The sequence below is a fragment of the Prinia subflava genome, chromosome 5 (assembly GCF_021018805.1).
Source record: "Prinia subflava isolate CZ2003 ecotype Zambia chromosome 5, Cam_Psub_1.2, whole genome shotgun sequence".
Lineage (NCBI taxonomy): Eukaryota > Metazoa > Chordata > Aves > Passeriformes > Cisticolidae > Prinia > Prinia subflava.
In genome coordinates this window covers 16,294,253-16,313,650 of record NC_086251.1, presented here as the reverse complement: position 1 = coordinate 16,313,650, position 19,398 = coordinate 16,294,253, and the positions used below count along the sequence as shown (strand labels likewise).

The 19,398-nt window shown below is 46.5% G+C and overlaps 1 protein-coding gene across 1 annotated transcript in view; it reads left to right on the top strand.

The window, feature by feature from the left end:
- Window positions 1–15,616, top strand: part of TSPAN32 (tetraspanin 32) — a 31,642-nt gene extending 16,026 nt beyond the window's left edge. Inside the window, exons 5-8 of the mRNA XM_063398169.1 lie at window positions 6,688–6,789; window positions 8,280–8,372; window positions 11,114–11,197; window positions 13,328–15,616. Of these exons, the coding sequence (XP_063254239.1) occupies window positions 6,688–6,789; window positions 8,280–8,372; window positions 11,114–11,197; window positions 13,328–13,423 (375 nt within the window). The 3' untranslated portion in view covers window positions 13,424–15,616. The remainder of the gene's footprint in view (window positions 1–6,687; window positions 6,790–8,279; window positions 8,373–11,113; window positions 11,198–13,327) is intronic.
- Window positions 15,617–19,398: the final 3,782 nt, after the last annotated feature.

Here is a 19,398-nt window from a genome sequence, read left to right as displayed (position 1 = left end):
AGGAGGGAAATCATCTTTTACTGTGCATAAAACCAGCACACGCATCTTGTTTCTGCAGGTATGTAAGGAACAGCCCATCACTGCCCAGTGAACCTCTTAAGTGGGACTGTAGAGATCCTTCCTCTGTGGATTTCCTGGGGTGTGTTTGTGTCTGCCACTGCTGCCTCTGGTGTGTGTGGGGGCAAAGTCTTGCAAGGACTGAAATGCTTAAATGCAGACTGAAATCCTAGAGATTTTAATGGGACTTAAACACAAGCTGGAGATGTGCTCAGGTGTTTTCTGAAACCAGACCTGAAGCATACAGGTAGGTTCCTTTTGGGCTTTGATTGAGGGGGGCTGGATCAGGATTGTAGCCCCTCACAGGGGTCTTCTAAGAGCATTTACAAAAATCACTGATGTTGCTGTGAAAATGCTGTGAACTATCGAAAATGCTCCTTGCTCTTGCTGTTAATCTAGGAGGCACAATTGCTTTAAAAGCACCAAGCTCTTCCCAGTCTCTGAACTCCATGGGAAAAACAAAAATGGGGGAAACCCCTCCCTCTTCCTTAACATTTTTAAATACTGTGCCTCTTTCCCAGTGTTTATGTTCTCACCACCCAGCGACAGCCCACTCCCCCCAGTGAGACACTGCTCTCCTTTGTCTGAGGCTCCACACAGGCATTTGCACTCCCGCCTTCTATAATTTATGGCTGCCCCGGCGCTGAACCCTCGCGGCCCCGTTCCTGCCGCTTTCTGTGGCAGAGCTCCCGTCTCCAGCAGCGTCAGCCCTGGCACCTGAGGCCACTCCGGTCGCTGCAGCACATCCAACTTTTATGCACCTGTAGGATGCTTAGCACAGCCACCACCCGCTCAGCGGTGACACGGCTGCCCTGGGACTGGCTCTATTGCTGGTACCACTGGCTTATAAGCTAAAACTGTTTGCAGTGTTTCACCACTGGTTTATAGGCTAAAACTGTTTGCAGTGTTGTTCAGTGCTTTCTGCTGGGAAGCAGTCTTGCCTGGTAGCGTTTTCGAGTGCTACAGGTGAAAGTAAGGGGATGGCTGAGATTATTTGACCCCAGTTTTGGGGAGGGGGTGTTCACAAATTTCTGGGTTGTGGGTTTTTTAAAGACAGGGACACAAAGGGTCAGTGTGGGCCCTTGGGAGCCTGTTGGCTTTGCAGTTCTGTTATAAAATGGACTGAATTTTTTTTTTTTAAACAAACAAAACAAAGAGCAAACATAAAAAAGCTAATCCAAAAAAACTCCAAGAGGACCTTGATATACTGGTGACATTCACAGGTCTGCAGGCACAGATCTGGAGGATTTAGAGGGGAAAAAAATCCTTGTTGATATTGATTAACTGCCTGCCTGGGTTTTCTGCACTTCCTGATAAAGCATCTGGTGCTCTGTCACAGGCACAGGACAATGCTGCATCTGAGTGCCACAGAGGTGGCCTCTGGGTTTTATGGCTTTACTGAGCATAAGGCTCTGATGTTAGCCTGCCCATGGGCTAAGGGATATATAGGACCCACACAGCTAGAACCTGCTGTTCTTTCGGGCATGTGGAGATAGGAAATGAGGAGGTGCAACAGCTCAGAACTTTCTCATGTTTTAAGTGTTTTGTGCAAGAATGGGATGGAAGTGCTGAGGCTGGAGAGAAAGAGTTTTTGCTTTTTCTGAATTTTTTTTCCGCAGCAGTTTTTAGTCTCTTTTCTTCTGTGTATAGAGCAGAAAGTAGAGGGAATTCCATATGATTTGGCTTGGGGTTTTTTAATGTGTGTATGTATAGATAGATACAATTTTGCTGATTGGCAGCACGGGCTGGATTTCTGCATCTGGGAATGACTGGCTTGAGGAATGCACTAAAGGAGAGGAGCTGATGTGCCACGAAGGAAATAAAAATGTTCAGCAAGATGTAATGACAGTGTTAGATGGGGCTTGGTCAAGCATGGATGGGGGAAGCTCCTCTTGCAGTGTGTTCTATCCGTGTGGTGGGAGCTGCTCTGCAGCCTGGCTAATGCCCCAGAGTGGCTTTCTCTCCTCTGTTTCACTGCAGTGGCATCATTGCATCGCTCCAACCCGAGCTGTTGCATCTGCCCCCACCCCTGTTTCCGACAGGCTGTGAATGCATGAGTTTCTGCACACTGGGGAGGAAAGGGGAGACGGAGACAGCAAAATGCAGAAGTGTTTTTCTTCCTGGAACAAGGAAGAGTTTTGACTGTGTTCACTGCTTTATTCCAGTTTCACTTCTTAACTGAATATCTTGCGGTTCATTGCTGAGTGTGGGAGTCTGCAGTAGCCACCTCTAGAGAGACATTTCTGAGTGAGGGTGGTGAGCACATCCTCTGTGGTGATGCTGAAAGAACACGAAGTGCTGAGGTTGAGATTTCTTCTGAGCCTGCACTGCATCTGCTCAGTTTGATTCCTCAAAGACACAAAGACCCACAGGGGAGGAGGATGCTCCTCCTGCTTCCCATGCTTGTCTTCCTCCTCTGCCGTGTCAAGAGTGTTCCTGTCTATGGGGAACGAGGAAGGTGGGTTTGTCTTTGAGACAATCCTGACATCTCCTTTCACTATAGTCTCCTTAAGCTTTCCAGAGGGATTTTTACCCAACAGCAGTGGCAAAGGTGGTTCACAACGACTCAGACCATTGTTCTTGGTACAAGTCTACATTGGTTTCCACCTAAGAGACACTTCCAGGTTGCCTAGACACACGCATTCACTGGCAGGAGGATTGGGATTCATTGGCACCTTTGGCTTGCAAAAGCATCAGGAACTGAAGGCAGACCTTGTCTCATCTTTCTGTTCCAAATCCAGTTACAGGTAAAAATTATCCTGATAAATAATAATAATAACCTAAGTCATAATGTCAGTTTTCCTCTTGAAGGAGATAAGGTGGAAATTTGCTTTAGTTTTAATAGCCAAGGGCAAGAACTCTAATAGCTTACAGTATATGGCTTCCTGCAGTCATACATTCTGCTTCTTGGGGGATAAAGGATTTAGAGGATAATAACCAATCTCAAAATTCCTTTTTTCTTTTACTTAAGGTGAAAAATGGTACTTACTGAATCAGTTGGAGTCAGCTGCATCAATTTCAGTGGTGATTTTCCATTTGTTATATCCAGCAACCCATCAATATCATTTGTAAATGAATATTCCATTAAGGAATGCAGACAGAAGTAGGAGGCAGCAATCATTTACCTGTTTTAGAACTGGAACATGTCACCCAGCTTCTTCCAGGGACAGAATTACTGTAAGGTGTGACCTCCGTATCACTCAAGCTGGAGATTTTTCTTAACCAAAGCCCAGCTGATGCTTTGTCTTCAGCTCTTGGGGTTTGTTACTGATGAGCACTGCAGGCTCAGTCTCCCTCCAAGGGAAAGCTTTGTCCAGCAGAACTCCTCCAGCAGTGGAACACAGCGTGTCACTAGGCACAGGAAAATCCACTTGACTATTATGATGCTTATGTGTGGGAGGAGTGAAAGGCCTTTCAGAAAACAGATGGACTTTCTCTTCTCCAGCTGTACCTGCCTATTGCATGCTAAGCACTGTTTAAGGGATGGGGCACAGCTCTTTATCTTAAAGCACATTATTGACAATATCAGTGTAAGCACTCAAATTCATCCACTCAGACTGGTAAGCAGTTACACTTGAGTGTACACTTGAGTACAAGCTTACACTTGAGTGTAAGCACTCAAACTGGATGACTCAAAGTCATCCAGTTGCTTAAACATGAGAGAAAGCACCCTGATTATTTTAAATATGTTTTTCCCAACAACCAGTAAGATACAGAAAAAGGAAATTGTCTTGAGACAATGGACTCAAAGTTGCCCATCAGGGGAATGTGTGATGGGAATCTGTTGAGGATGGCAATTGAGGACAAAGCAGTGCTGCAGTCTAGATCTTCACGTGTTAGGAGCTGGATCAATGGCAAATCTGGGGATGAACTTCTGCTGGATGTAGCAACATTGCAAATAAGTCCTGAAACCACCTGATGACTGCCTCACACCTTCAGGTTTTAATTTTTACATCATCAGGCATGCATGAGCAAGCACAATATTTTGGGCTGGATAGATGCTGCCGTGCATGACCCATGCTTCAGAGCTTGGCTGCAGCTCTGAGCATAAACATAACCCCATCCCAGGCAGCTTTGTGTGATGTTTTGCTCTCCTATGTCTTCTCTTATTAAACCTGACTTGTTTTATGCTCTGTGGCACAGTCTTCTGCACAGAAGGAAACAGCCAGTGATAAATACTGAGATTTCCTATTATCTACCTACCTCTGAAGTATTTAAATGAGAAAGCTGTCTGCAATAGTCTTTGAAAACAGACCACTATGTTGTATGAAAACAGCAGTTTTCCCCTCCTAAATCAAATGATCCTAGCAAAAATCAGAAAGATGATGTGGCAGAACTACAAGCAATTCACTCTTTAAAAAATAGTTTGATATTCCCTTACTGGGATCTGAATAGCCTATTCAGATAATGTCTGGCTATAAATGCTAGATATAATTGCTAGATATAAATGCTGAGAATGACTAATCAACAAATTGTACTCTTAGGCTTGCCCAGACACACATTCTAAAAGGAAATTATTGCTATTAAACATTTTCCATTTAATGACTTGTGTTTTCAGCTCTTGGAGGCTGCTTGACAAAATGAGAATAAAAAAATCAGTAGGTAACTGAGAAGTCAGCTCACAAGCAAGCTCAGAAATGGTGCAGTTGAAATCTTTAGTAATCGTTATGTACCTGGAGATTACCACCATCATTTCCATGGCTGTAGCTGAGCTGGCTGTGAAATGATGACTGCTTGTGGTTTCTTCAATTATTGTTTCCAAAAGCTGAAATAATTTTCAGCCACTGTTTTGTTATGGGCAGCTTGTTCCTTCAGTTCTTTCCAATCCACTCTTATCCTTCAAACAGCTCCCTCTCCCAGTATTTACTAGCCCAGACTTCAAGAGACCTTTAGAATGTAGTTAAACTTCTGGATTGCTTTCACCCCTTGAACCCTTGCTTGAACAGCCACTTGCTTGACTTTTTTTTCTTTCTTTCTTTTTAAGTCATCCAAATTTAGGCCTTTTGGAAGAAAGCTCATCATCCTGGCCCTCTTGGTAAATATGAAAAGACAAATATTGCACATGCAGCACTGTCTCCCTTACCAAAATACATATGTATGTTGTCATGGCACAAAATAGTTTTTATTCCTACATCTTAGACTGGGATCAGGATATTCAAAAGGTAATCATCTCTTACATTAAGAAACCTGCTGCTCTGTTGTTCCTTCCTCCACAAGAGGAGCTCAATAGATTATTCTTTTTTCATTATTCTTAATCCAATTCTTTGGTGGAAATGGACGTTCTTTTTATTGAATCGATTTATTTAATTGCTGCTTCTGGAAAGCTATTTCATGGCCCACAAGAAGTTAGAAAAACTTGGATGTTTTCCTTTTTATTGGGTTATAAGGTTTGCTGTGGGAAAGGCTGGTGCAGAAGTCGTCTAAAATCTGGTCTTACTGTTGCACCCACCCCACGTTATGCACTCTGATACACCAGGAGGACAAAAGGAGCATCCTCCTTCCTCACCTGTGGGAGACAGCTCAGTGTCACACATTTTGCTATGGAGTATTTGTTTCTTGGCCCATAATATCTGAGCTCTGTCTGTCACTGGACACTCTTATGCCATGTTGATAGCGAGAAAATCTTTCTATGTGTGCCTTCAGACTCTGTTCCTGGAGGCACAGAGCCAATATGGATACAAATAATTTTCTCAATCTCCCCCTCCCTGGTTATCACCCTCTGTTTGTTGCTTGTGTTTTGGACAGCTGGGCAGGACAGAGCAATATTCCAGTAATGGATGTAACCACCTTGACTGATCCTGGTTTCACCCCTGAGCAGAGACTGCTGGGGTTTTATCCCTTAGAGTAATTTCCAGGTGTGAACCCTTAGACTGAGCTGCAAAGCCTCGCTGAGAGATGGCTCTGATCCCAGAGACTTCCCTGTGTGGCCACCCACTCTGCCTGTCTCTCCCATCGATTTTCCCTTCTGAAGGACAAGCACTGACTGCTGGCCCACTTGGACCAGTGTGGCTGAGAAAGCAAGGGAAAATGAAAGGAAGAAATAAGGCTTTGACTCCAGGCACTGAAGGCAACTGTCATGTTTTTTTTCCTCTGACACCCGAGTAGGAGTTGGCTGGGATCTGTCAGGCTTCAGGTTCTCAGGGATTTGGTAAATATTTAGGGTCTGACTCACCACTGAATCGCTCCCATTATTTTTTTGACTCCGGTCAGAGAAATGGCTCTGCCACTTAGATAGCACCAACTCTCTGAGGTCCTCTCATCTTTGTATTTTAGCATCTCATGGTCAGATGTGCCTGTCCCCCCAGTACAGCCTTCAGGATGGGGAGATGACATCAGCCCTGGCTGGCAGAGGGACTCAGAGGCACACTGGTCACAGGCACCCAAGTTCTTCTCTGACACGAAATCCAAAACTGGCCAAAAGCTCCAGCCATCAGCTGGTGAGACCCCTGCTCCTTAGTGCATGGTGGGTCACACACCAGCTCCTGCTGCTGCCTGGGGGTCATTTCGTAGCTGCACTGCTAGTATTGCTATACCAGGGAGAGCTTCTGTGGAAATCAAGAAGACTGCAATTCCCCCCAGAGACGACTGTGATGAGTGTTTTGTGTGTACAGACCTCTGCTTTCATTGCAGGTGGAAGACAGCATGATGGATGTGTATGATTTCGTGTACGAGGAGGTGAGGAGGAACACCTCCAGCTTCAGGAGGCATGAGCTGACTGCCATCCATGAAGCAGTAAGTTGACTTTCACCTGCAGGAGAAAACCTTGCCCCAGGGTATTTTCCTGAGGGTTTTGGCAGGCTGGAGCTGGCACCTGTGCTCTGTCTCGTGAATGCCACAATGCCCTTTTTCCTCCAGAACTGAGTCCTCCATCCTGCTGTGGAGTCTGCTCCTCCCTTCCTATTCTTCCTTTATCAGCTCTGACCAACCAGATTATCAACAGGAAGAAAGGGTCACCTCTCTCAGCATCACAAAGATAGTGCAAGATCTACAAAGCTTCTGTCCTGCAGCTGCCATAGTATTTTCTGCCTCAGCAGCCCCTGTGACTTGCTCCCTATCTGAGGTACAAGAGTGTGGATATGCATCTGGTCAAATAGAGAGGAGGGGGCAGGAACAGTGCAGCAGTAGTATTTGCACATGGTTATTCCTACTTACCCTCAAGTTTGTGTCTGAGGAGTACTGGAGGCTATGCAGTCTCTTACAGAGCTGGAGACTGCTATCAGGCTCCCAAAAACCACTACTCAGGATGCACTTGGCACAGAGGACTTCTCTGTAGCTCAGCAGGCAGGCAGGGGTGGTTATCCAGAGCACAGGGAGGACACTTGCCCCCAAAGCCATAGGAGATGAGCAAGGATGTCCCCCACAGTGAGAAACTCCCGAGTCCCTGCTGAGTAAGGGAGATGCCATTCCCTCGCACAGCAGGGCTTGTTTGAGGAGTGAGTTCATGGCACACAGCAAGGCTGGATGGAGAGGTCAGCTCTGCTCAGCTGTTTCCAGACGCCTCCCACACAACTCCCTGTATCCTTCCATGTGTTCTTAAATCATCATAACAAGTGCTTTTCAAAGCTGTTTCTATCTGTGCTTCTCAAAACACAGAAGAGGGCAAATGTTCCTCTTTGCAGTGGAGGTGGCCCTCAGAGCCGTGTCCAGGCGTGGAAGTGCTTGCTCTCAGGGTTGTGGAGCAGCATTCCCAGGGTCCCGTTCAACAAGGAGAAACAGGCACAATGCCTTGCTTCACCAGCTGTTTATTTTAGTTGCCACTTGAATTGATGGAGAAGCAGCCTTTCTACTCCTGTTGGTTTTTTTTTTCTTTCTGCCAGAGCTCCAAACAGTCCAGTGCACCACAGCTAAAGGAAACCAGTTCCATGGTGGGTGTTGCTGGGGATTCCCTTAGCCTGTAACAATCACTGGAAACATGAGTCTGTGCCTCCCTGGGCTTTCTGGAGCAGCCACTGTGTGTGACCACAAAGGGAGGGCTTGGCCCCAGTCCCAGGCAGCAGTCCTGGAGGAGCAGGAGCAAGTTTAAAGACAGATCCATCCACCTCCCCTGAATTTATCCTGGATCGCTAGAGCTGTTGATTCCTACCTGCTTTGCTCCTTGCCACCGTGGTTGGGCAGCCCTGCCTGTGGCAGCAGGGGCCCATTGCTAGAATCTCCTGCTTCAGCAGCTAGTAGCAAGGGGAGAGCCTTGGCAAGCAGCTGGCAAATTTCTCCCTCTCTTCCAGTTCCTGTGCTGTGGGAAGCACTCTCCTTTTGGGGACACAACTGATGTTGAGAACAAGACGTGCCCACCGGGCCAAGTGCACGATGGAGGACAGGTAAGGGAAAGGCTTCTCCCACACCATAGTGGGGTTGTGCCTCTGCTTTCTAGCTGTCAAAACCTCACTGGTGCTAAAGTATTAATGAGAATTGTGCATTTTCATAGTTTGGTGTTGAAATGGGTTGGGATTTGTTTTGTTGGAGTTTTGTTGTTTCAATAACACGGGACACAGTATGGGAGTAATGCATTCAGCTCTGGGATCCGGTACAGGAAGGACACTGGAGGAGCAAGTCCAGAGGAGGCCACCAATATGATCATAGGGCTGGTGCATCTCTCCTATGAGGAATGGCTGAAAGCATTGCTTTTGTTCAGCCTGGAAAAGAGATGTCATGGAGGTGACCTAATTGTGTCCTTCTGGAAAAGGAGAAAGATGCAAGAAAGATGGAGAGGGACTTTTTGCAGAAGGGTGTAATGGCAGGACAAGGGGGAATGTTTTGAAACCGACAGTAGTTTTAGATTAAGTATTTGGAAAAAATCTTTACTGTGAGGATGGTGAGGCACTGGCCCAGATTGCCCAGAGAATTTATGAACTCCCATCCCTGGCAGTGTTTAAGGCCAGGCAGGATGGAGCTGTGAGCAACCTGGTCCAGGGAAAGGTGTCTCTGCCCATGGCTGGGGGTTTGGAACTGGATGGGATCTTTAAAGGTCCTTCCAACCCAAATCACTCTATGTTTCTGTGAATTAGGAGGAAGAGCCCTGGCATATCAGCAGGTCTCAGACCCACAGTGCAGTTTCCTTCACTGCTCTAGAAAGCTTTCAAAATGCTTGTGTTTGCAGCCTTTCATTTCCCTCCAGCTTCCTGCTCGTCTCCTGTGCTTGTAGAAAGTGTGAGATATCACAGGCATGTATCAGAGCACAAAAAAACTTGTTTGACTTTTCCACAGGACACTAATTTCTGACACTTAAAGTGCTTTCCCGTAACAGCAAATGTGGAATTTGGTGTAATTCCTTTTTTCCTGCGGCATTAAATAGGTATTAAAATGAGAAACTCATGAAGCAGGGTGTTGATGATGTCCAGCAGTAGCTTCATTCCAACTCTTTGAAGTGTCTCAGTGAGGCTGCTGGAGAAGCCACCAGTATTGGACCATTGCGCACTGAAGCTACAACTCCATACTCTGAGCAAAGCTATTGCAGGATTATTTTTCTCCCACCAGAGTAGCTATAGCCACCAGCACCACACATATGTGGTGTTTCTAGGAAAAGCGAAAGCACGCTGCTGCAGCGACACAAACACATTGTCAGATGAAGCAGCCAGGTGCTAACAGCACCCGCGATACACAGGCGCGGTCAGCCCGCAGGGGCGGCGTTTCAAAGCACAGCCTCCAGTGTGATAAATAACGTGCAATAATTCATGTTGTAGTGTGTATATATATTTTTGGTATAAGATATGTCTGTAAGAATAAATGAAGCAAGCAAGTCCGGGCTTGTAGCGAATGCACTGTAGGACAAACAGAAGCCGCTGCCAGAAATCCAAGGTGGAGCTGGAAATGCAAGAAACACCGACTTTAACAACAGAAAAGAGGGTGGACTAGCCCTTCTGGGCGATGGGACTGTGAAGTGCCCAGCCATCAAGAATGATATTGGTCTAGCAGGATATCAGGGAAGACGCCCCTCTATTCACCATTCCATTTCCCTATTCAGGCTTTTTGAGAAACTAAATTATTATTCATCTTTCCCTTGGAAAGCCCCATTCAGCAGGCAGGACAGCAGAAAGCAACTCATAAGGAAAAGAAAGAAGACAGAGAACTATGGGGGCCTTAGGCAAAATAAACTGTATATAAGGGGACCCCAGAAAGGGCTGAATTTGTGAACAGGGGGCACTACAGTGTGATAGACGCCGTAGTTAAGGTTCACCCAGTGCCGATCCCAGGACATTACACTGAACTTCCAATTGCTGGCTTGTCCAAAATTTCTATTTGTTGATTCTTTAATTAATAAAAGTTATTTTATTAATTGGGAATTAGCTGAGTATTTATAACACCAGGAATGTCACATCCCAGGGCAGAGTCGAACTCGGCTCAAAGAGCAGGAAGGGAGAGCAGAACAAAGCTGAGCATCGTATGGGCGACTCATTCCTCCCACTCAGTGGTCTGTGTTTCCCTCACTTGGGAGCCAGGGAAGCGAGTGGGAGGATGTGCTTTGTGTAACACAGGAAACCGCAGTTTGGTGGCCACACTACACTCACTCCTGGCTTTGAGCACTCTTTCCTCATTCTGCAAATCCCTTCATCAAGGGTGTGCTCTTGCATTTCTGAAATGGCTGTCTTGCCTAACACCTCAGGGATTTCTGAGGGGCCACTGGCATGCTTAAAGCTAATGTATGGTAATGCTTGCAGCACCTCGCAAAATTGAGCTGTTCATTAGTAACCTGGGGGAATGCATTTGGCATCACAGTGTGCTCTGCTTTTCTATCTTTCCATTTCCTTCTTTCTGTTTTTCAGTGGGTGAAAAGAAAAAAGCTTTTGCATGACCGCACTTAAGCACACATCCCCCACAGTCCACAATGCATCGCACCAATAAAACCGTAGGCGTGTTGTAGTAACAGAAAAGATACCACAGAGGTTTGTCTTCCCAAGCTGCAGCAGCAGCAGAAAAAGGGGAACTGCCCAGCTGTACTGCCCAGAACTGCACCCCTTTCTTGCCTCCTTTTCTCTCAGGCTGTGCAAGTGCTGCTTTGGGGATAAAGCCCCCCACCGAGCTGCTGCTGTGCTCCAAGGGGTATTTGTTTCTCTCTTCCCAGGACTGCCTGCAAGAGATCCAGGACCTTGTGAAGAAGCACATGGACTTTGTCTTCTCGTTCCTGGGCATCACCATTGGCTTCACGGTAACAGTGTTTGTCCTTTCACATTTTGGTCCTGAAAGGCAGAATCCAGTGAGGAAAAAATATCCTAAATTGGCCCCCAGAAGCTAGGATTTTGGGTGATTTGGGATGCTGGCAGCAGAGAAGCAAACAGTGGTGGACTCCACTATGGAAATTGGGAAAGGGTCAGGAATCCAACCATGCTGATGGGTGGAGGGGTTTTCCTGCAGGAATAAGCTCACTGTATGGTTCTTGTGCCCTAACGAGGCATGGCATGTGGGAGTGGGGAGCAGGATGCAGCAGCAGTTGCATTTCATTCACTCAGGCTTGCCTGCATGACGAGAGGCCATGTCACCTCGCTGGGGGCTTGTGGATTATGTAGGAAACCAGCAGCAATGTTAGAAAAGGAGATGCAGTAAAGCCCCCATATTTTAGAAAACTTGCTTTCTCCTAGATCAGCCTGGGAAGTTGCTTGTGCAGCTAGAGCTGGAAGGTCTTGAAGGCTACTGAGCACCAGCAGTGGAGCTGGAGAGCTGTGCAGATGAGGAAGGTCTCATCCTAATAACGACCACTAATGAACCTGGTGAGGTTCATCTTGGGCAGTGCATGAGTAAATCACAGGCTCATAAGGAGCTGCCTGCAAACAAGAGGGGAAGAGTGTGTTTTCTGGGCTCCCCTGATTCTGTCTTTGAAGGCATAACATGCAGAGGAGGGGTAAAATCATCTTCAGATGATGGCTCATGTAGAAAGGCTCTGCAGTTAATTTGGGGGAGAACAAAAGACAGAATGAAATGCTGCAAGAGGAGCCTGTCTTTCAGTGGTGAGGGGACTCAGAGGCTGCACAGGGATGGTCTCTTTGGAGCTGGAGAGGACCACTAATTAAAACCAGCCTTTTTGTTTGCCCACCCACTGCTTGGCAGAGGTGAATCACTGTAGTTACCAGTACACAAGGATTCTGAATGTGTGGTGATGCACACCAGAAAAGAGCATGTGCCAGGAGACTCCTTTCTCCACCATGAAGGCGGGTTTGATCTGCTATGATATCTCCATGCTGCTCCCCAGCCAGGATGACCTGTCTTGACTGAAAGTGTATTTGGAGATTGTTTTATGCCTTGTGTCCACCTTGGCACAATTATGGATTCGAAGATTGTTCTCCATCTAAATAAAACCGAGGAACAAATGATTTGTATTTTATACAGTAAATTAGGAAAACCATCAGGCATTGCTATGGAGCTGTAATTGTAGAGTCACGTGTGAATATTTGGTGTCACTTTCCAATTTTTCTCAAGTATAGGGAGAATTTCACTGCAGCTATATTCAGATAAAAGCAGGAGCACTGTTATAATAGATATACTTTTTTCTCAGCTTGATGCTATAGCCAGATAAGGCAGCTGTCTTTGAAGCCTGTGCTAGAGGAAATCTTACTGCAGGTTCACTATTGTGATGGCAGGATGCAAGGGAAGCGTGTAAAGAGGGCTATAGCTGCTCTGATGTCACTGTCCCTCGGCCAACAATGCACACACATCCCCAGATTAAGCTGAAAGCAAAGGCATTAGCACATTAGGGCATACTTGAGGAAGAAGCACATTGTTACAGCCCTCATCATCCTTCCCACAACAGCCTTACCTTGGATGTGTTGCCTGTGTTAATCCTGATGTGTGATACACCAGGCAGAGTATCACAATAGAGAGGAAGTACACTGTCCTCTGCATTCATAACTGTTTGGAGTTGGTTTAGGGATTTGTCTGTTTGTTTGTTTTGTTGGGTTTTTTTACTTCAAAGAAGAAATGAATATTGTGCTTTTTTCTCCCTATGGTATCTTTACAAAAGGCTACTATTATGAGAGAGATCTGTTTGTTTGCATAGAGGAGTGTTCTGTGGATAGAAGTCTGAATTTCCTGGTTTCATCTTATTTCTTGGTATTTTTAGAGCCAGGTTTGAGCTGTGCTATGCTAATTCCAATCAGATGTTTTAACCATGTGTTGCTTTTTTTTATCTCCCATATCAGAAATGGTGCTCACCACTTCACTGAAAACCAGCTCTCTTCAGAAAAGCGTGACAACAGGCAATGTTTATGACTGCTTATTTGCACAGATGGAGCATCATAATGAGTTACACACTTAATTTATGCCTGTCTCATTTATTTCCTTTTAGGTTTATGGGATGATCCTAACTTCATTCCTCTGGTTCTCCATCCACTTCAGCAGCAACCTGTGCCGGAAAGGCAAATACATCCTGCGGGAAAGGTAGAAACCTGACATCCCTACCAGGCAGAGCCAGCTCTTGGCACAGGAAGATGTCTGAAGTCCCCCACAAAATGCCCTGGGAAGGGATTGCGTGGGGTCAGGTGGTGGGATGTGTGTCACACGTTTCCCTTTCCTGCACTACTGCTGGGCTCACAGATGCAGATTCCCTCCATGGGAGGTGTACGGGCTGTGGTTCCACAAGAAGGACACAAAGAGTTCTCTACAACCAAATGGAGAGAAAAGCCCAGCAAAAATCACAGCAGTAAACCAAACTTCTGCCATGCTGTCATCTGAGCAGTTCCCTGTGACCCCCAGAGATGCAATGTTTCTAGGAAGATGTCTCTGGATTGCTGCCCAGGATCAGTGTTGCGCTATGAGTAAATAAATGACAGGAAATATGTCACCACTGATGGGAAATGCGCTCTCCCAGCCTGGACACTTGCAATGATTAACTTTGGGCATGTTTCTGATCATGCCAGGGCACATAGGCATCCAGTGACTGTCAGCTAGTTTTCCCATTTTCAAACATTGCAAGACTTATAGAGCTTTAGGTAGAGATCAGGACAAAAAGTCAGAAAGTAGTAAATGAGCTTTGAAACAACTGACCAACAGAAGGATGTATTTGTTCTTCCTCCTTGCTATTGCAATACAACTTTTTTTTTTTAATTCTTAGGATTTAGTCAGCCTCCTGAATCTTGATGCCACACTGATTTCACAGGGGCTTGTTAAGCCTCACCTTGAATGCTGTGTCTAATTCTGGGCCCCTCAGTTTAGGAAGGGTGTTGAGATGCTCAAACATGTCCCGAGAAGAGCCAGAAGGCTGGTGAGGGGTCTAGAACGCAAACCCTGCAAAGAGTGGCTGAGGGAGCTGGGGTTATTTAATCTGGAGAAAAGGAATCTCAGGGTGACCTTATCACTCTCTGCAGCTGTCTGAAAGGAGAGTGTAACCAGGTGGTGGTCGGTCTTTTCTCCTAGGCAACCGGTGACAGGATGAGAGGGCACAGTCTTAAGCTGTGCCAGGGGAAGTTTAGGCTAGACATTAGAGAAAAATTCTTCACAGAAAAAGTAATTGGGCATTGGAATGGGCTGCCCAGGAAGGTGGAGTCACCATCTCTAGAGGTCTTTAAAAAAAGACTGGACGTGGCACTCAGTGGCATGGCTTAGTTGATAAGGTGGTGTTAGGTCATAGGTTGTGCTTGGTGATCTCCAAGGTCTTTAACAACCTGGCTGATTCTGTGATTCTGTAACTTCTGGCTCCAGCTGTATATTTATGAGGCTTTACCAAGCCACTGTGCTCCTGTGGTAAAAGGACTTTGATATTACACACACAAACAGAAGTTTAAATCTATGAGAGAACAGGACTGATCTCCAGCCAGGTCAAACAATACAATGTCCAACTCCACATCCTTTTTACATCACCTTATCAATAATAAACAGAATTTGTAAAAGGCTGTCAGTCTAGCTGAAACAACAGCTCCCTGGCATGCTTTGCCCTCATGTCAAGGAGGCAGAGTCCCTTCTGAGCTGAAACCCATCGTTGCAATATATGTAGCACCTGCTGTAAATTATATGGCTGCGTGAATGTCTGTTGAACCAGCAACAGCTTTCACTCCTCTCATACGTAGTGGCTTTTAAGCACGAAAAATGGTGAGTAGCAATTGTTTACTGCGATAAACATGGATAACCCTGTGCTGATGTTCAGGACAATCCTGGTCCTCATGCAGGGGCTGTTGCATGTACAAGAACAGCAGTACAGCCTACAGCACCTGGCTGGCATTTTAACCTGGGCTGCAAATACCTTGCATTGGAAAGAGTTGTTGTGGAGGGCTGAGGGAGGGCTGTCACTTCTCATTCCATGCCCTTGGAACCAGCAGAGCTTCACTGTTGACTTCACTGGAAGCAGGATGAAGTTCAAACTATTCAGTGTAATATCCGAGCTACCTCCTGGCAGTCACCAACACACCTCAGTCTGGCAGGGCATTGGGTGTGATATGCACTTCCAAGCATATGTACTTTCTAGTGGGGAAGTATTCACTTACACGTGTATATGTAACATCACATATACTGTTCTCTGGAAAGAGACAATCGCTCCTGTGAGCTCCAGCTGCTACTGTCAGGCCACTGCTATTGTTACTCCTCAGGCCAGCTGGCAGCTCATGCGACTCATGGTTGCTTCAATAAAGATGAATTTCTTGCAAAAGGCTATCATTCCTCCTCTTTTTTGTGCCATGCATGAAGCTGCCTGCATTGCTTGGAGATTTACGTCATGGGGGGAACTCAGTAATTCTTTCAGTGCTGGGAAGAGATATTCCCCAGGCAGCCTGTCCCAGCAGTGTGCTGGAGGGAGAGGATGGCGCTGGTCCTTTGGGGGAAAAGGAGCAGCTCACCAGCCTCATTCCACCCTCAGCCAGCTGATGGGACAGCAGACAGGTACCTCTCAGGGAGTAATGCAAGCAGAGGCAGGAAAAATGCTTAAGGATGTGTGTAAGCTGAATGACCAGAGTATTTATATGGAAGAAATGTCTATGGTTTCACTTTTTTGAGGATTAGGTAGTCAGATCTTGTACACCACTCTGCATTGTCTGGTTAATTGCTGATATTCTACCATATCAAAAACATTGGTGAGGTGATGTCATTGGTGTGGGTTACCTCCTCAAGCCTCATCAAAGAGTACAGAACACCTCTGTTAAAAAAACACCACCAAGACTGCTGAAGCTTTAGGAGCTCCACCTTCCCAGGTCAGTTTTTAATGTAAAGGCATAGGGGTAGCATATACATGAGGAAGGTATCTGCTTCTGTGCTCCTGAAAATTACAGGGGGATGTCATCACAGGGCAGCAGGAGATAAAAAGAGAAGAATGTGTCCAGCCATTGGCTATCTCATGAGCTTTATTCCCATTTCACAGGCTACTGGAGTTCTGCTACAAGGAGCAGCACCTTCAACAAGGAGGTGACAGAGCCATGCCTGGTTGGACGTGCTCTTCTCCCAGAGTTTGTGTTGTGTGTAACAGCAGGGGCTCCTGCCACCCTGTGATGGCATCCTGCTGTGATTTCCAGAAGCAGGAAAGCAGATACCTTCAGCTCCTTGATTTTTAGAAACTCGCTACAGAAATGTGCAGTGTTAACATCTTGTTCACAGTTGTAGAAGTGGCAGCACCGAGGGATGGCTGGATGGAGCTCTGGAGTGGATGGGTGTTAAACAGTGTTTTTACACCTCTGCCAACAAAAAATCCCTGTCCTACAATGCATGTTTTTGCTCTTACTAGTCCCTAATTTTCTGCCAGCTAGGGACAAATTACAGCTCTTGTGCGACCAGAGCAAAACCCCAGGAACTTACTGATGTGTGGTGCCAAGATTTACACAGTGTTGAGAAGAGCATGGAGCTGAGCATTGGGGATGCCAGCCGGCAGCCAGACTAGGAAACACCTGCAGAGCAGTGAGCCTTCCTGGGGTTTGCTCTAGAGGAAGCTGTTTGTTATAAGCATGTCAACACTCACACTCTGCTAGGAAAGAAATCCTATTTATGTAGGCATATATGGGAGGAAAAAAAATTAGAATTTTCAGACCAAAGGTGCAAAGTTAAATATTTAGTTGTGAATTGGCTCCAGCCACTTGTCAATGAAGTTGCAGCAATTATCAGTTATTTCCACTAAGGTCATCTGGGCACTCGGAGTCTGCCTCTCTCTGAGCATGCCCTACCTTCTGCTCATGAGTTACCTTTTCCTTTTACTTTAGACAACCCCCAGCTCCATGTGAGGACATGGGAAGAGGGACCAGCAGAAGGCCAGGTTGCTCTGGCCTGTGTGGCCACCTTTGGGGCTACCTATAAGCCTGCAGGGCTGGGGAACATCAGATGCCCGTGGCAGCAGCGAGCACCTTTTGTGCTGCTCCTCACTGCCCACGCACTGCTCAGGCACTGCTCTGCCAGCAGGACCATTAAATTCCATAGACACCCTACAGGGGGCTCACCATATGCTCGTGGCTGGACTGTCCACAGCTTGCTTACGAGCCAGAGGAGCTTTCCCAGTGCCTGCTCTGATGGCAGTGGATGATGCTTAGAGCACTTGTGGAAAGCACAGGCTAAATAATACAGTAACTCTCTACAGGGGTTTGGTGGTGAGGAGAGTGAGACTTTTTCAGCCTTGTGGTGTGCTGTCTTGACTCCAAACTGGTTTGCTATTTCCTGCCCTTTTGACTGAGTGTTTGTGAGTTCCTACTGTCCTTGAAATACAACTTCCTTGTGCAACAACCCCTTCACTGTGCAGCTTGGACTGATGCCTGCAGTGTGCTCCTAGAGAAGACACTGCTGGGTGAGTCCTCGCAAAGCCTTAGAAGCTGGCAGATCTGGGTGGACCCTTGCAGTGCTGGAGTGTAAGGAAACCAACTCCTGCCAAGGAGTTATAAACATAACTGTGTTTATAAGCTGCAGTTTATAAACACAAAGCTGTGTTTATAAGCTGCAGACACACAAAATATTTTTGGAAGTAATAGTTGATAGGCACATGTTTTTCTAACCAGGTGCAGAAGTAATGCATTTGGAAAAGCAGCGGGCTGTAATTCTCCTCTAGAACTGCAGCCAGAGGCAGAAGATGCCCCCCACAGATCTCGGCCAGCACAGCTGAAAGCAGGTGAGGTCAGAAGCTGCTGTGAATACACAGTTAGATCACACACATCCTGCAACTTTCACATGAAGTGTCATCTCTCTGTTAGTGAAATGCAGGTGGGGCAAAAAGTGATATATTTCTTAACTGTGTAGTTCCTCTTCTGGGAAAATGAGCAACTGGCAGCAAGAGTCAAACCTGTCCACTGAGAGATGTAACAATGTTTGGGACGGCAGGGAAGAGCCTGGGAGCAAAGAGGGAGAGCTCTGGAGAGGTCTCAGAGGCTGTTTTGGAAAAACACAGGCTGTATGTGTTTTGCAGCTTTTGGCTGGAGCTGTCAAAGCCGTGACTGACTGCAGGCCTGCTGGTGAACCCACTCCACTGCCCACCATGCCATCCCTCTCACGCCCAGCACAAAGCTACTGCCACTTTCATCACCTGGCACTTGGGGATCCACCAAACAGATTTATACCTGGAGGCAAACTGCATATCCACCTCTGCTAGGAGGGTCAAGGGGAAAAAAACCCACTTCTTTATCTGGAAGAGATACATGTGGTTGTTGTTCAGCTTGCCAGGAAGTGTCACATCTTGGGAGAAATAAGTTCAGACAAGACTGGAGGTGCCCACCAACAGCCAAAGCCCTGGGTCTTCTAGTTGCCATTCCCTTAGACTCCAGCAAGCAAAAAAAGGTCCTTCCCAGCATTTCTTGGCAGGAAGATACATGTATCCCTGCATTGCTCACCCCGGAGTCACTGGCAGTCAGCTAGCTGGGTTGTTTATATTACCCCGACACAGAATCCCCCGTCTCCTCTCAGCGTCTCTAAGTGCTATTGTTTAACCCCTGCGTACAGCAGCTTGCTCACAGACGTGCTTGGTTTCTTTTTAGCCCTGTTACATCAGCAATAAGCTATTCCAGGCTTTATTCACCTACTAATGAATTATACATTGATTATACAACAAGAGTTCTCTGCATCGATGGGCTGGGCTCTTGCTCTCCCGCATGGCACCTCCCAAAGCACAGCTCAGCCCAGCTGTGGCTCAGCCTTCTCTGACGCCCTGAGAAAAACTTATGTTCACTTTCTGAGCTCATGAGCTCAGAAGAGAGAGTGTCTGCTTGGATAGGAAACCCACTCGGGTTTTTTCTTTCCCTCGGCTGGAGCTCCAGCAAGAACTGATGTTGTCCTTCCCCCGACTTATATAACCTGACCTATCACCATAGATACATTGATATAAATATTTAAGGATGACAGAGAGACAGGCCAGGCAGATGGGAACCATTTGTTGAGTTTATTAGAAACAGAAACTTCAGGCTCAGCTACAGGTCTGTGCTTGCTGCATCCCTCTCCCCTGAGGCTGCAGGGCAAGTGCAACCCCCCACA